General features: G+C 36.5%; 1 protein-coding gene and 1 long non-coding RNA gene across 6 annotated transcripts in view; one reads left to right on the top strand and one right to left on the bottom strand.

Annotated features, from left to right (window-relative positions):
- Positions 1-266: 266 nt before the first annotated feature.
- Positions 267-18350, bottom strand: part of PRRC1 (proline rich coiled-coil 1) — a 43678-nt gene continuing 25594 nt past the window's right edge. For all 5 annotated transcript variants that reach the window (XM_004326544.4, XM_019924341.3, XM_073802471.1 and 2 more), the window contains 2 exons: positions 16357-16459; positions 267-3223 (listed from right to left, as the gene is read on the bottom strand). In XM_004326544.4, the coding sequence (XP_004326592.1) occupies positions 3014-3223; positions 16357-16459 (313 nt within the window). In that variant the 3' untranslated portion in view covers positions 267-3013. The remainder of the gene's footprint in view (positions 3224-16356; positions 16460-18350) is intronic.
- LOC117311600 (uncharacterized) lies at positions 11117-17649 on the top strand. Its single transcript, XR_004525867.2, has 3 exons — positions 11117-11280; positions 12490-12529; positions 17378-17649. It is a non-coding gene; the product is annotated as an uncharacterized lncRNA (long non-coding RNA).

Below are 18350 nucleotides of genomic sequence, written 5' to 3'. Positions count from 1 at the left end.
GATGATCTCTGATGTGGAATTATGGATATGGAGGGCTAACTGTAAAGTTGTACGTGGACTTGAGACTGTACAGAGGGTCAGCTCCCCTAAACCCTCATTGTTCAAGGGTCAACTGTATTTGAATGTTATAGTTCCACTTGAAAGACGGTGTTTGAAGCTGCTATTACATAATTCTTGGCATCCAGTAGCCAGTTGAGACAAAAAGGAATATGGGTCCTTCTAATATAATATGAATATGATTAGCATTTTAAAAAAATCACTTGGGATATAAGTCGAGGTATTTTTTATTTATGACATATGTACATACGTACAAAATTGGCTTTATCCAATACATCATCCTGCATAGTATCTTAAAAAACAATACCATATTCTGGGAGTAAAAATCTAAGTTTCTTAATTTATGTATAACCTAAGATCTTTTAGAACACAGAATATTACCAATTTGGCTTCACAGAACACAAATTCCTGTTTAGAATTTTTTCTAGCCAAGGAAAAAAATAAATTCAACAACATCTTAAATTAATTTAGCTGACCCTGAGTATATTACTAATTTGCATAACTTGAATTAATGTATATAATACACTTTCATCTGTACTGTTATCTACTTATATTTATCATACTACCATTTTGTCTATATCCATTCATCTCAATTTTCTACCTCATTAATCCTTGAGAGAAAGAACAAAGAATGGGGAAGTAATAATAAGAGATTCAGAGGAGAAAACTACAGGTATTAGCTCAAACTTTTCCACCCAGAAGTTTGGGGCCCAGCTCTAAGTCCAGGGTTACCTGATAAACTTAATAACAAGATGATATTGATCTGAGTAATCTGAGTACCTTCTGTCAATTGAGGCTGATGTAAAATTACTCTTCCTGCATTTCTTCCTGTTCTCTTTCACAACACTTAATTAAAAAGTATACAAACTGAGCTTCCCTGGTGGTGCAGTGGTTGAGAGTCTGCCTGCCGATGCAGGGGACACGGGTTCGTGCCCCGGTCTGGGAGGATCCCACGTGCCGTGGAGCGGCTGGGCCCATAGGCCATGGCCGCTGAGGCTTGCGCATCCGGAGCCTGTGCTCTGCAACGGGAGAGGCCACAACAGTGAGAGGCCCACGTACCGCAAAAAAAAAAAAAAAAAAAGTATACAACTTATCAAATTCAGTAAGTAGTTCTGGGAGCACTTCAAAAGAAAAGAAAACATGACCAAAATAGTAGTGGCAAAGAACTGTGTTAAAGATAGGTTGTCCCAAGATGCCTGAGGGTAAAACTCCCCAGCTCAACTCTCCCAAAAAATGCTAGTGCAAGAATTATAAGGAAACAAGCAAGAAAAGGACAGGGCAGCTGGATGATTGGTGAAGGGAGCCGTGGCCTTAGGTTGATGACCAGCATATCTCATGCCAAAATACCAACAGTAAAAGACCTCCTGGCTCATGCTGCCCTGGTGTGTGAGAGGTAATGAGTTACTTTTCTTGCCCCTTGTACAAGAGGGAAATCCAAGAATGAAAAAGTAAACAAGAGGCTGGGAAAGTTGACTGTGGAGTCAGTCATGCACTGATGCCTACATCTCTCTTCTTTCTCTCATTACTTTTAATGACACAGAAGACTGAATGACAACTATACAGTGCACAGAAATTAACACATAACACAGATGGAAAATTAGTACTTAATCTTCTCATCCTCAGGTAAAAAAAATAGAAATCAAACAAGTGCTTGAAATATTAATACAAAGCAAACATTACATGAAATGACAGCACAGGATAACAGCTTCAATACCTTAAAAGATTTTATAAGATTGTGCTGATTCTTTTACATCTAAAGAATTATATAGAAGAGTAAATAAAAATTAAATTATGTTTATATAAGAAACTATCTTCAAAAAGTTATTTGAACTTTCATATATAGAGTTCAAAAGTATATGATGAACTATTTTTGATTTGTATAAATCCCAAAATGGTAAAATATATTATCTGGGGGAAAAAGAAGCTTTCATTAAATACAAACATAATGGACTAAATAAACCAGGTTCACTATAAAATAGTTTCTTGGAAAACTTCCATAAAAAGTAAAGGCAGAATGGCACGAAGTTAGAAAAGCTGTGTTTAAGGCAAACTAAATAAGTAACCTTAAAGTAAGTCATATGATCCCATAAACAAGAAAGTAATTTCCTCTCAAAAATTTCTCTATTACAGTTGGAGAAATGAATTAAAGCAGAAATAATGGCTGTTGTCAGAGTTACTTGGAAGCACTGAATACCATTATGCAAAAAAACCCAAATGCTTCTAATTTAAATATGCTTGACTCACTTGCCCCTTAGTTGTCATAGAGCAATGAAAAAAATAAAATGCATTATCCCAGTGTTCATCGTACAGTATGAATGTGAAATGCTGAAACATTAAAAAAAAAAAAGAATTTTTCAGGCTATGCGTATAACATGATAACCAAAAAGAAAATGATCGATTCTGTTATTCTGGCCTATGTTAAAAATATGCATAGACAAGTGCACCATCTCCCTACAAGTAGGTGTGTTAGAGTCTCTTGTTGAGCACATGGCTTAGCATCAGACCTGTGATCACATGGACACATGAAAAGCTTCCAAGACGGACAGGGAATAGATTAATCATGAATTAAAAGAAACAATGCTTTTAAACAGTGTTCGGTAAACATGTTCTTTAGTCAACTATTTCTTAAAAAACAAAATAATCAAGTACATATCATTAAGTTAAATATCTTAGCACATGAATTTGCACCTTATAAATCTGGTGTATCAAACTGTCCTATAAAAATATTTATATATTTTTTGAGAACTATGGTACGTGCAATTATATAATCAGAAAAAGGATCTGTTTCTTTTCATCTACTGGAATGACACCATGCCTTTCTAAGAAAAAAACTGCAGCCTACAGGAAAATGATCAAAACAGCTGGACTGACTGAAGTTGTCCAGTTTAAGAAGGGACTGTCTCTTCTCCACCAGCAGCTCAAAGTTAGCAAGTGTCAGTATCCCAGGCCAGCCTTCTCACATGGTCCCGGGGGACAGGCGCTGTTTATACATGCCTGCTACTGCTTTGGCTGCACTGTAGATCATCTGCCGACGAGACATGCCAGTGAAAGTCATATGCCAATCAGTCCGGCTGACATTGAGTAAGCTCTTCTCCAGGACTTCGCCCACTGTCACCAAAAGGCCCGACCACCTCAGACTGTAGTCCTGGGGAGTTAGACTTTGAGCCTAAGGAAAAAAGAAATCGATATTTTAATACATTAAAAAACATCACTGGAAGTAGTTATGTCATAAGTGACATTTCAAAGTCTCTCAGGTTACTTCTCATAGAGATTATGACAGACCCTGAGAAACACGGCTATGCTGCTAAATGTATGAAGTTACAAGGCTACAAAAAAAAACACAAAACAATATTGCACACATGGACTTGATTTACAATGTCCACACTAAGCTCATTTTGTTGTTTAAATACAATCTAAGTCTTAAAGCTAATGACTCTATCTAACAGAGCTCAGTGTCAGAGGGCCTAAGTGTCAGTTCTATATTCAGTGTCACTTTAGGTTAATAAGATTAGTGCTAAAATAGAAATGTTATTTTATCTTTTTACAGTAATAGAATTCCTTACAATTACAAGAAAGAGAGATAATACTGCATATATTAAGGCTTCAACCCTATCAGAAAAGAATTGTTAAATTAATCTGCAGAAGAGTATTCCTGGAAACTTCATTTATGTGTGAATAAGTTAGTACCAATATATATCAAATAACATCCAGTCCAGGAGAGAGCATCAACCACTGTTACATCACTTGTACTTGACCCAGCCTACATCTGCTCCATGGCAATCATTTATTCACCTACACAGGAATGAAAAAATAAACCCACTGCCTGATATCCAAGAATGATAGTTTTTTGGCTTTAGGGTGGTAAGTATAGTCCAGAGGAGTATACCCATATGTAGAAAGGATCCATGCAGTGATTCCCAAATGTGCTATATATTACAATCGCCTGAGATGCATTTTTTTTTTTTTTTTTTTAACAAAACCACTTTTCATGCTCCACCTAAGGCCAATGAATTGGAAACTCACAGGTGGTTCCAAGAGAAAGAGCACAATACTTATAAAATAGTTTCTGAGAAATTTTGCTGGGGAGCCTGCTCTGTCTTCCCTTCCACAGGGTACACTGCACTATCAGTATTCTACTATGTTTTAAAGAGAGACAGTAGATAAACCACTATGGTCCTCAGAACTGTGTTTCTCAAATGCGATGTGCACATGAAGCATCTGGGGAGCTTCTAAAGTTGCAGATCCTAATCCCATAGCCTTAGGTTAGGGCCCAAGAGTACTTTTTTTTTTAAGACTAAATGGGCAATGCACAAATCCTTTTTTTCCACTTTTGAGATAAAACTGACATATATCACTATTTAAGTTTAAGATGTACACCACAATGGCTTCACTTACATTTATTGTGAAATGATTACCATGATAATCACCCCATATTTAGATACAATAAAAAGAAGCAAAAAAAAAAAAACCTTTTTCTTTATGACAAGACCTCTTAAGATCTACTCTCTTAACGACTTTCATATAGCATACAATAGCGTTAACTACAGTCACCATCCTATACATCATATCCTCAGTACTTATTTCTCCCGTAACTGGAAGTCTGTACCTTATGACCACCTTTCTCCTACCACCCTTCCTCAAGCGTGCATTTTTAACAAGTTCCCAGGTGATGATTATGATGCTAGGCCTAGGATCATACTTTTGAGGATCAAAATACTTGACATTATCAGCTAACATCTAGAAACTGGGTTTTTAATTGGGGGAGGAGGGATCATTTACATTTGTTTAACCAGCATAAACTGTATAAAAATTTTTCCTGATTTTCACTAATATATTGATATATGCTGATTATAATCCCCTTAAGGGCTGATTTCTAGTCTCTTAAATTCTCTTTAAAAATTTCAACTACAAGGGAACATAGAATTGAACATCTTGCAGTGGATAAAACAAGAAACAGCGTAGAACTGAAGAGCAAGGACAAGAGGAAGGAATCTCAATACCTATACTTTTGTATCTCAACTTTGTACCTTGTGAAAGAAATAAAATGACAGCAGAAATGGCAAAACAAAAAGCAAACGACACTCTTTGAATACCACTGTTCACAGTTAACCACATTAAGAGCCTGTGTGTACTTTTCCAGGCCTTTTTGTCCTATTCATTTATATACATTTTAAAGTATATATGGGTATATAGTATATATATATAGTATATAGTATATATATATAGTATAAAGTATATATATTATATATGGGTATATGTGTGTGTGTATATATATGGATACTACATGCAGTTTATTTTCACTTAGCAATGTCACAGACAAATTTGAATATTAGTATATATAGTTTTATTAGTATATATACTTTTGATGCTTTGTTCCTTGAGCATAATGTCTGTTTCTTTCCAATATATATTTTTAAAACAGAATAAAAATTGTCCTTGCAGTGATCAGACATCTAGCAAAAGAGTCACCAACATTTTCTGAAAAGGGTCACGTAGTAAATATCTTAGGCTTTGTGGGCCAGACAGTCTCTATAGCAACTACTCAATTCTCCTGCTGTAGCAAAAAAGCAGCTGTAAACAGTATGTAAACAAACGGGCCCAGGTATGTTCTTTACAAAAAAACACTTCTTTACAAAAACAGGGGTCAGGCCAGATTTGGCTGTAAGACTTTTTTCTTTTTTTTTTTTTTTGTGCTAGTCCCTGATTTCAAGCAATGTAAGAATGACAGTGACAGAAGCAGCCTTACAATTACAAGGTTCCTAATGTTTTAGCATTAGATCTGATTTTTGCTTTGACTTTCCAGTATACACATACCCTTCTAATCCTAATTAGCTAAGAGTTATTAGCACGGTTGTAATTTCTTTTTTTTTTCTTTTTAATTTTTATTGGAGTGTAATTGATTTACAATGTTGTGTTAGTTTCAGGTGTACAGTGAAGTCAATCAGTTATACATGTATCCACTCTTTTTTAGATTCCTTTCCATTATAGGCCATTAGAGAGTACTGAATAGAGTTCCCTGTGGTATACAGTAGGTTCTTATTAGTTATCTATTTCATATATAGTAGTGTTTATATGTCAATCCCAATCTCCCAATTTATCCCTTCCCCCCTAGCCACCCCTTGGTAACCATAAGTTTGTTTTCTACATCTGTGACTCTGTTTCTGTTGTAAGTATGTTCATTTGTACCCTTTTTGTATATTCCACATATAAGCTATATCATATGATATTTTTCTTTCTCTGTCTTACTTAGTATGACAATCTCTAGGTCCATCCATGTTGCTGCAAATGGCATTATTTTGATCTTTTTTATGGCTGCATAATATTCCATTGTACATGTACCACATCTTCTTTATCCATTCATCTATCAATGGACATTTAGGTTGCTTCCATGTCCTGGCTATTAGAAATAGTGCTGTAATGAACATTGAGGTGCATGTATCTTTTCAAATTATGGTTTGCTTCCGGATATATGCCCAAGAGTGGATTGCTGGATCATATATTAACTCTATTTTTAGTTTTTTAAGGAACCTCAACACTATTCTCCATGTGGCTGTACTAATTTACATTCCTACCAACAGTGTAGGAGGGTTCCCTTTTCTCCACACCCTCTCCAGCATTTATTATTTGCAGACTTTTTGATGATGGCCATTCTGACTGGTGTGAGGTGGATCCTCACTGTAGTTTTGATTTGCATCTCTCTAATGATTAATGATGTTGGGCATCTATTCATGTGCTTTTTACCCATCTGTATGTCTTCTTTGGAGAAATGTCTATTTGGGTCTTCTGCCCATTTTTTTTTTTTTTGGGTTGTTTGTTTGTTTTTTATATTGAGCTGCATGAGCTGTCTGTATATTTTGGAGATTAATCTCCTGTTTGTCACTTCCTTTGCAAATATTTTCTCCCATTCTATGGGTTGTCTTTTCATTTTGTTTATGGTTTCCTTTGCTGTGCAAAAGCTTTTAAGTTTACTTAGGTCCCATTTGTTTAGTTTTGTTTTTATTTTCATTACTCTAGGAGGTGGATCCAAAAAGATATTGCTGCAACTTATGTCAAAGAGTGTTCTGCCTATGTTTTCTTTTAAGAGTTCTATAGTACCCAGTCTTACATTTAGCTCTTTAATCATTTTGAGTTTATTTTTGTTAGAGAATGTTCTAATTTCATTCTTTTATATGTAGCTGTCTAGTTTTTCCAGCACCACTTATTGAAGAGACTATCTTTTCTCCATTGTATAGTCTTGACTCTTTTTTTTTTTTACATCTTTATTGGAGTATAATTGCTTTCCAATGGTGTGTTAGTTTCTGCTTTATAACAGTGAATCAGCTATACATAAACATATATCACCATATCTCTTCCCTCTTACAACTCCCTCCCTCCCACCCTACCTATCCCACCCCTCTAGGTGGTCACAAAGCACTGAGCTGATCTCCCTGTGCCATGCAGCTGCTTCCCACTAGCTATCGGTTTTACATTTGGTAGTGTATATATGTCCATGCCACTCTCTCACTTTGTCAGCTGCTTCATTTACAAATACCTTCTCGCATTCTGAGGGCTGTCTATTCATTTTGTTTATGGTTTCCTTTGCTGTGCAAAAGCTTTTAAGTTTAATTAGGTCCCATTTGTTTATTTTTTATTTTATTTCCATTACTCTAGGAGGTGGATTGAAAAAGATCTTGCTGTGATTTATGTCAAAGAGTGTTCTGCCTGTTTTCCTCTAAGAGTTTTATAGTATACGGTCTTACATTTAGGTCTTTAATCCATTTTGAGTTTATTTTTGTGTATGGTGTTAGAGAATGTTCTAATTTCATTCTTTTACATGTAGCTGTCCAGTTTTCCCAGCACCACTTACTGAAGAGACTGTCTTCTCCATTGTATATCCTTGCCTCCTTTGTCATAGATTAGTTGACCATAGGTGCATGGGTTTATCTCTGGGCTTTCTATCCTGTTCCATTGATCTATATTTCTGTTTTTGTGCCAGTACCATACTGTCTTGATTACTGTAGCTTTCTAGTATAGTCTGAAGTCAGACAGCCTGATTCCCAGCTCCGTTTTTCTTTCTCGAGGTTGCTTTGGCTATTTGGGGTCTTTTGTGTTTCCACACAAATTGTAAATTTTTTTGTTCTAATTCTGTGAAAAATGCCATTGGTAATTTGATAGAGATTGCATTAAATCTGTAGATTGCTTTGTATAGTATAGTCATTTTCACAATATTGATTCTTCCAATCCAAGAACATGGTATATCTCTCCACCTGGTCATGTAATCTTTGATTTCTTTCATCAGTATCTTACAGTTTTCTGAGTACAGGTCTTTTACCTCATTAGGTAGGTTTATTCCTAGGTATTTTATTCTTTTTGATGCGATGGTAAATGGGGTTGTTTCCTTAATTTCTCTTTCTGACCTTTCATTGTTAGTGTATAGGGATACAAGAGATTTCTGTGTATTAATTTTGTATCCTGCATCTTTACCAAATTCACTGATTAGCTCTAGTAGTTTTCTGGTGGCATCTTTAGGATTTTCTATGTATAGTATCATGTCATCTGCAAACAGTGACAGTTTTACTTCTTCTCTTCCAATTTGGATTCCTTTTATTTCTTTTACTTCTCTGATTGCTGTGGCTAGGACTTCCAAAACTATGTTGAATAACAGTCGTGAGAATGGACATCCTTGTCTTGTTCCTGATCTTAGAGGAAATGCTTTCAGTTTTTCACCGTTGAGAACAGTGTTTGCTGTGGGTCTGTTGTATATGGCCTTTATTATGTTGAGGTAGGTTCCCTCTATGCCCACTTTCTGGAGTTTTTATCATAAGCAGGTGTTAAATTTTGTCAAAAGCTTTTTCTGCATCTATTGAGATGATCATATGTTTTTTATTCTTCAGCTTGTTAATGTGGTGTATCACACTGATTTGTGGAAATTGAAAAAACCTTGCATCCCTGGATAAATCCCACTTGATCATGGTGTATGATCCTTTTAATGTGTTGTTTGATTCTGTTTCCTAGTATTTTGTTTAGGATATTTGTGTCTATGTTCATCACTGATATCAGCCTGTAATTTTCTTTTTTTTGTGATAACTTTGTCTGGTTTTGGTAGCAGGGTGATGGTGACCTTGTAGAATGAGCTTAGGAGTGTTCTTTCCTCTGCAATTTTTTGGAAGAGTTTCAGAAGGGTAGGTGTCAACTCTTCTCTGAATGTTTGATAGAATTCACCTGTGAAGCCATCTGGTCCTGGCCTTTTGTTTGCTATTAGATTTTCAATCACAGTTTCAACTTCAGTACTTGTGAGTCATATTTTCTATTTCTTCCTGGTTCAGTCTTGGAAGGCTATACCTTTCTTATCTGTCCATTTTTTCTAGGTTGTCCATTTTATTGGCATATAGTTGCTTGTAGTAGTCTCTTATGATCCTCTGTATTTCTGTAGCATCTGTTGTAACTTCTTTTTCATTTCTAATTTTATTGATTTGCACCCTCCCCTTTTTTTCTTGATGAGTCTGGCTAAAGATTTATCAATTTTGTTTATCTTTTCAAAGAACCAGCTTTTAGTTTCATTGATCTTTTCTATTTTTTCTTCATCTCTATTTCATTGGGTTAGCCAAAAAGTTCTTTCAGTTTTAAGTAAAAATAAGACACAGTTTTTCATTTTCACCAAGAATTTTATTGAACAATGTATTTACTAACCGAATGAACTTTTTGGCCAACCCAATACTTATTTTTGCTCTGATCTTTATGATTTATTTCCTTTTGCTAATTTAGGGTTTTTTTTTTTTTTTTGGTTGTTCTTCTTTCTCTAGTTGCCCAACAAGGTGGAAATTTTAAAAAGTTATGAAGACATAGGTGAATAAAGTAAATTTTGATTGGGATGAAACAGAGGAAACAGGAGATTCACAGAACTTATCCCAGCAGGGTGGAAATCTTCAGATGGCCATTAAGAAACAGGATGAATAAAACAGACATAGGTGGGATTAAAACAGGTTTTAACACAGCACTACCAAAGGTTGAGTGGGACTCCCTGCTGGTTCCCCAACACTGAAGGGCCCCAAATAAGTCTGCTCTATTTATCCTAGTTAGGAGAAATTTTAAAAGTCTGAAGGTAGAAATGACAATGAGAAATTTAAGCAGCAATCAATTGGGGCAGTGACTAGGCAGATTAATCAAGATAAAGACTGACAAATGGGCCAAAACCCCTTGGCTCAATCCCTAGCTGGGGACCCAAAGACTTTTGTACAAGAGTGAGTAAAATGGTCAGGAGTGGAGAAGAGAAGTTTCCCTTGAGCTGTGTTACCAAAGTCCACTAGTGAAGGCCTGATGTGTGCTACAATTAGACTGAAAGAAAGTAAAAATGTAATGGTTGATAGGATTATGAAAGTTGACACTTCCCCTACCTAGTATTACAAAACCAAAACCCACTGATGAAGTCTCAATGGGGGCTACACTGAGGAACATAAGTGATGATGGAATTACAGTATAAGTTTGTAGGAGACTTGGTGTGTTTGAACTGGTTTCATGTGAAGTGATGGTGTTTTTTTTCACCTGATTACATTTTGGGGATGGACACTGTATCTCACTGGGGAACGTTTCCCTTATCTAGTATTGTAAAACAGAAGGGATGGAAAGCCACCCTTCAAGCATTATTAACTGGACATGCTCTATGGAACCAGTAAGATTGTCTGAGCCTGCAGTGTGGAATAGAAGTTGGAGTGCTGGTAGGGACAAAACTCTCTGCGCCACAGCCCTATGTGGAACGTAGACTGAGGCTTATGGCAAAAATCTGTGAGTGCCTCCCAGCAATGACTACTTGAACTTCGAACTACAGAATTTCCATTTGAGGCATGTTTACTACCTAGCCACTGGACATTATTAATTGAAGCTACTCATATGACTAAAGGGCATAAAATGATACTGAAATGCGAAATACCCAAAATGTCTGGGATGATGGAGAAACACCCTAATAGGGATGGCAGTGCCCGGAAGAGTTCCACCATAATGGAAACGGTTTATACAGGAACATGCTGTCTGGGGAATACAGGGAGGAGACTAACAAGCTCGGTGTCTCTTTTCCTCTAGGACAGATTTTGGAGTCACCCGAGAAGCTGCCGGAACCGACTGCCATGTAGACAGTGCCCTATGAACAGCTCTTAACTGACCAACCAAGAGCTGCTTGGTTTATGGGTAGCAGTTCCAAGGTGGATGGATAACATACTATTTGGAAGTCCACTGCTCTAACTGAGGAAGGTAAAAACAAATCAGACAGGCAAGGCTGAACTGCATGCTGTTTTCCCAGCAGTGATGAAAGAATTGAACAGTGATATAATCTCCTATCTTCTGGTTTTTCCTGAGTCATGGGCAGTGGTCAATGGCCTGGCCATATGGTCAGGCAGGAGGGCAATGGAAACCTGGCCTATTAGAAGGATGCCCATATGGGACACACAACCCTGTGGAAATCACTGTGGGAACTAGAGGGATGCATTAAACTAGAACATGTTGATGCCCATCAGAAGAACTCCTTTCCAGGCTTGGAAGGTGAATGGAATCAACAATCAGATATCCCCCTGCTCTCTCTCAAGACGGCCACCTGGGTCCATGAAGTGAGTGAATATGGGGTTAGTGCAGCAATGCAGAGATGGGCTGAATCTAGACCCATTCTTCTTGTACACTCTGAGTCACAAAATGCCAATAAAAACTGTTCTGTCGACCAGCAAAAAAGACAGAGACTGCAGATGGCTATGTGGCAGATTTCCTGTTAGGAAGGCCCTGAACATAGCAAGTTAGTTGGTAGCCCTGGGGGACTACAAACGGTTCTTTACAGGTAGAGACAGTGACTCTAGGTGGGGCTTTTCTTACCCAGTGGTAGAGGCAAATGCTCAGTTTCTGGTTCAGCACTCTATGTTGTTGTTGTTGTTGTTTTTAACACCTTTATTGTAACTATGTTTTTAATCTTTGTTACAACTCCTAAGGGCCTTTAGGGCAAGATGTGCCTTCACTCCATCTGAAAAAATGGGGCTAACAGTGATTGCTGCTATATGGGCTGGTGGTAAAGACAGCCCACCTGTTCTGCACCTATGTAACCTTAACTTATCTGAATAGAAGTGGATGAGGGGGAGGCATCTGCTAGCCTAGTATTGCTGTCTGTAATCTAGACCAGCACAGTTGCTGAACCTAATGTCCCTTCCAAAGGTGGAGAAGTTTGGATATGAATGGAGAAAAGGGAAAGAAAAAAAAAAGGCTCAGAGCAAGAGATGATACCATCTCTTAGCTCTATTATACTACATGCCTGAAAGGGTGAAGCCATATAGTGTATCTCTGACACCCCTCCTGCTGTTTTTTTAAATTGAAGTATAGTTGGTTTACAATGTTGGGTTAGTTTCAGGTATACAGCAAAATGATTCATTTATACATATGTATGTACAGATCTATTCTTTTTCGGATTCTTTTTCATTATAGACTACTACGAGATATTGAATACTGTATAGCACAGGAAACTGTAAGTCCTTGTTATCTACTTTTTATATAGTAGTGTGTATTTGTTAACCCCAAACTCCTGATTTATCTCCTTGCCCCACGCCGCCACTATCCCCTTTGGTAACCAAAGTTTGCTTTCTATGTCTCTGAGTCTTTCTGTTTTCTAAATAAGTTCATTTGTACCATTTTTTTTTTTACATATAAGTGATATGTATTTGTCTTTCTGTCTGACTTACTTAGTATGATAATCTCTAGATCCATCCATGTTGCTGCAAAATGACATTATTTCATTCTTTTTAATGGCTGAGCAATATTCCGTTGTATATATGTACACCACATCTTCTTTATCCAGTCATCTGTTGATGAACATTTAGGTTGATTCCATGTCTTGGCAATTGTAAATAGTGCTGCTGTGAACATAGGGGTGTACGTATCTTTTCAAATTAGAGTTTTTGCCTCTTCTAGGTATATGCCCAGGAGTTGGATTGCAGGATCATATGATAGCTCTATTTTTAGTTTTTTTATGGACCCTCTATACTGTTCTCCATACATTCCCACCAACAGTGCAGGAGGATTTCCTTTTCTCCACACCCTCTCCAGCATTTATTATTTGTATACTTCTTGATGATGGCCATTCTGACTGGTGGGAGGTGATAACCTCATTGTGGTTTTGATTTGCATTTCTCTAATAATTATTGACGTTGAGCATCTTTTCATGTGCCTGTTGGTCATCTGTATGTCTTCTTTGAAGAAAAGTCTCTGGGTCTTCTGCCCATTTTTTGATTGGGTTGTTTTTTTGTGGTAGAGTTTTATGAGCTGTTTGTATATTTTGGAGATTAATCCCTGTTGGTTGCTTCCTTTGCAAATATTTTCTCCCATTCTGCTGGTTGTCTTTTCATTTTGTTCACGGTTTCCTTTGCTGTGCAAAAGCTTTTAAGGTTTAATTAGGTCCCATTTGTTTATTTTTGCTTTTATTTCCATTACTCTGGGAGACGTATCCAAAAAATATTGCTGTGATTTATGTCAGAGTCTTCTGCCTATGTGTTCCTCTAAAAGTTTTATAGTATCCAGTGTTACATTTAGGTCTTTAATCCACGTTTGAGTTTATTTTTGTACATGATGTTAGAGAATGTTCTAATTTCATTCTTTTACATGTAGCTGTCTACTTTTTCCAGCACCACTTATTGAAGAGACTATCTTTTCTCCATTGTATATCCTTATCTCCTTTGCTGTAGATAAACCGACACACCTGTGGTCAATTAATTTCCAGACTTTCTACCCTGTTACATGAAATCTGTGTATTTGTGCCAGTACCATACTGTTTTTGATGACTGTAGCTTTGTGGCATAGTCTGAAGTCAGGGAGTGTGATTCCTCCAGCTTCATTCTTCTTAAGATTGTTTTGGCTATTAGGGGTCTTTTGGTTTCCAGCCAAATTTTAAAATTATTTGTTCTAGTTCTGTGAAAAATGCCATTGGTAATTTGATAGGGACTACACTGAATCTGTAGATTGCCTTAGGTAGTATGGTCATTTTAACAATATTGATTCTTCTATCCAAAACCATGGTATCTTTCCATTTGTGTCATCTTCAATTTCTTTCATCAGTCTTAAACAGTTGTTGGAGTACAGGTCTTTTGCCTCCCTACATAGGTTGATCCCTAGGTATCTTATTCATTTTGATGTGAATGGTAAATGGGATTGCTTCATTAATTTCTTCCTTAATTTCTCTTTCTGAGAACTTAAGAAAACAATTTTCCACTCCTGCTTTTGAAACCTGCATACCCATGTGCCCTCATGCTGGGAGACTTTCTCATGATATGACAATGTACTAAATAGTTATTAATGACAAACTGGGATGCCAGGTATCATTTAACATTTATGACTGTTTTACTATAAGGGATACATGTTCAAAGATCAGGGAGTGGATTGTGATATTCTGATTTATAAAGTATAAAGGACAGGGTTTAGACAGTTTCTTGGTTGGTGAAGGTGTGGAGATCTGGAGAGAGTGGAGCACTAGGAGAGGGTATGGAAGCTCCACCTCCTTTCTCCATAGCTTGCCCTATGCATCTCTTCCATCTGGCTGCTGCTGACTTATATCCTTTTATAATAAACCTGTGATCTAGGGTGAAGTGGGTTTCCTGCATTCTGTGAGCTACTCTAGCAAATGAGAATCTCTGATTTCCTCTGATATACAGCCAGTCAGTCAGAAGTTCAGGTAACAACCTGGACTTGTGATTGATAGGTGTCTGGAAAGGAGGGGTGCAGGCAGTCTTGTCGGACTGAGCCCTTAACCTGTGGGATAGGTGTCAGAATTGAGTTGAATTATAGGATATCCACACGATATCCAGCTGTTCCTAAGAACTGCTAGGTGGCATGGGGAAAACTACACCCCCACACACACTTTAATGTTCTAATAAATACATTTCAAACTTTTATTAGTTTTACTGTTTACTTAAGTGATACTGACTGTATTATAATTTATTTTTTCGTTAGGTTACAAGCTAGTCTCACAGAATAAAATGGAAAACTTTCTACCTCTATGCACGAGAATCACGTATTACGTATTCTTTGAATACCTTGTAGACCTCACAACACCATTAAAACTCAGTGATTTTTTTGGAGCTAGATGAAACTCTTGCATCAAAAGGCTTCACTAAGATAATTAGGTTAAATCATATGAAAACTGCCAAAATGTGACTGGTTTTGATCAACCTAATGGTTATAAACTGCCATTGTTGATTCAAGAATATTTTCCTAGAAAATCAACCGTTTTCTGTAATTTTTCTAAATTATTGTATAATAAATAGCGTACAATCTTTTAATCACCTTCACATTGGAGTGAGTTTAATAGTACCATGTATAAAAATGTCTTCAACTTCTGAAGAGAAAACTTCTGAAGAGAAATTTTGGTAAAATCCTATGGTATAAGTAAGTAAAGGTTCAGTAAACTTAAAAATTCCAAGCATAAATTCTTATTCCCCATCTAACCTGTAAACCCCTAAGAAGGCCACAGGTTGCTTTCAGGGGCTCTGTAAACATGTGAGCCAAATTTATATGTGAGTGCATACATCATACATGCATGCTTTTGGGGGAGAACCCAGTAGCTTTAGCAAATTCTCAAATACCTAAAGTCCCAAATAACTTTAGAGAGTTTTGAAATGACATTTAACAAGGTACATACATAAAAATGTGATGGAAATTCTATTAAATGGAAGACAGGAAAAATACCATTTCAGAGTACAAAGATCCCAATGTAAACAAACTTAACATTCTATTTCATTTAAGGATTAAAAGTACATAAAAATATAGAAGGAATGAAAACCATTTTATATTAATGCTAACATTCTTCTGGAAACTATGTGGATAGGTAGACATTTTTCAACAAACCGAAAAGACATGTGACTTTCATCCAAGGTTTGTAAACTTCTAAATGTGTTTCTACATGTTTTTAGAGCTGAACAAACTAAAGAGGAAGATGAGGACAATCGAGTAACAGTAACAGCAGAAAATAAAATGTGAGATAAAGGAGACAGTTAATGAAAGGTGAACACAATTTTTTTTTCCAATCACAAGGTAGTGAACACAATCACAAAAAGAGGGAAAACAATGAGAAAAAGAGGATTAACCATGTAATGGCTTGACAAAGACCGCTGGAAAACGAAAGTAGGGAGGTACTGAAACAACATGGAAGGAATAGAAAATTGAAAAGCAAAGAGAAAAGGCTAAAAGGAGCAAAGAGAAAAGGCTACAAGGAACAAGTGAAGCAAAACAATGAAAAATCTTATTTTGAAAACAGTATTTCAGGTTTCTCTGAAGCATAATGAAAAAGAAAAGGATAAAACTAACCTGTTGTACAAATTCCAAGGGTACTGGTGTGGCTTGTGTAAATGCTTCTAGATGAATACCATGCACAGGGTCTTCAACTATCAGACAGCCAATGTCAAACCATCTGCAACAGAATGCATGAGTTTCACATTGTGTATGTGCTAAATGAGTTATGGTGAATAGATAAAGTACTAACATTCCAGATTGACTAGAAAAACATTTCCTTGAAATTTTCAATAGGACAATCTATAAAACAACATATAAAATTACCCTGTTGGCTTAATTCAGAGAAGGAAAAACAACAAAGAAAAAATAATTGAAATTACTCATCATGGAAAGTTCCTTTTCTTGCTAAGATTTGGAGAAAAGAATGGCAATTAGGGGTGCTCAAATATGCAACAGATAAATCTACTCATTTGAAAATTCAAATAACATTGTAATTAAAAATGTCACTTGCTAAAATATGGGAAAATTTATATTACCAACTCTATAATTAATATATAGGCAAGTTGCAAAGTTACTATAAAAATAAACTCATTCAGGAAATAACAAATCCTCTCCTCATTCCTGATAATTCCTTCTAATCACACTTTCTGAATTGTTCACAACGAATCAGTTTGAAAACAGCCTCATGAAATCAAGAAAACTTTCTTCAATTTAAAGATACACGTAAAAAGTGATAGTTATAAACTGACTTAGGTGAGGTCATCTGTAATATCACTAGCATTTTAACTAGCCAGAATCAGGAAATCATGAGTTTAAATAAGATACAGATCAAGAAAATTTTAAAATATACAGATTAAAGTGAGATGAAATACAATATGATTAGGAAACTTATTTACATATTCAAAGAAACAACAAAACAATATGTAGAGTAACTTTCAGTGTTTATAATGTCTGTAGTATTCACATCCTAAAATTTTCCTTTAAATTAAGAACCTTAAATAGTTATTTTATTTATTATATGAATCATTATTTTAAATAATTTATTTGGTATATGATGAATCAGTGTTTTATTTTATATGATTTGTGTATTATGCAGATGGCAGAGAATAACTGTAGTGACTAAGCTTCCAGGCACAGCACGGACGTCCTGAAAAGCAGCAATCCTGAAGGTACGAGCAGTCTCCCCTACAATGCCGGTGATCACACGGGAAAAACTCCCCTTCCTCTCCAAACTACTGTCACGCTCCCGAGCGTGTCAACCTGGATATCCCATCCTTCTCAACTCAAATCTAAACTGCCGTCACTGTCATGCCCACCGAGACCTCTTCCATTCCCCTGACTAGTGCTATTGGCTGAGGAAACGCTGTCTTCTCTCTCCTTCCTCCTGTCCTTCCACCAGCAGGAGGAAAAGTTGTGGTCTCCACTGTTCGCACTCAAGGACAATTGCTGAAGAATGCTCTCCTTCTCCTCACCCTCTCCATGCGGTTGGGGAAGTAAGACAGACTCGACCAATCCCATATGGAAGCTACTTAGACTTAAAAAAGGCTTAAGAATGGTGGTTCCAAGACATTTAGATTTCATGCAGCAGAAAAAAAATCAAAATAGCACCTGAGGAGCTGACACAGGTATGCCAATTTGTATTTTATCAAAGAAAGACCATCCACTACCACCAGTCACTTCACAGAAGGACATTTTAACCCATTTCACACATAACCCTTGGTTTTAGAACTTGATAGGTTAATCTCAGAATAAGGACAAATCATGTTCACACAGGTTATTTTTCCATTTTGGTATAAAACATGCTAATTTCCCTCATGTAGCATGAACTGATGCAAAGTTTATCACAAATAGCTAGGTCTATACTGGCTTTACTATTAGGAGGCAAACACCAATGGTCTTTTCTTGACTCAGTTATAAGCATGTATTTTCCTGACTATCTTCTGTCCATTTATTTTTCATGGGAACACCACAGAGAGAAGTAGCCAAAGCAAACGATCAAGTGTTTGTTTTGGGTCATGGGTTTGCTGTTTGTTCTCATGTCCTTCCTCTAGTCCCCTTCTGTATCTTAA

This window comes from Tursiops truncatus, chromosome 3 (genome assembly GCF_011762595.2).
Source record: "Tursiops truncatus isolate mTurTru1 chromosome 3, mTurTru1.mat.Y, whole genome shotgun sequence".
Lineage (NCBI taxonomy): Eukaryota > Metazoa > Chordata > Mammalia > Artiodactyla > Delphinidae > Tursiops > Tursiops truncatus.
Note: the sequence above shows the minus strand (reverse complement) of the source record. Positions and strands in the feature narration are given on the sequence as shown.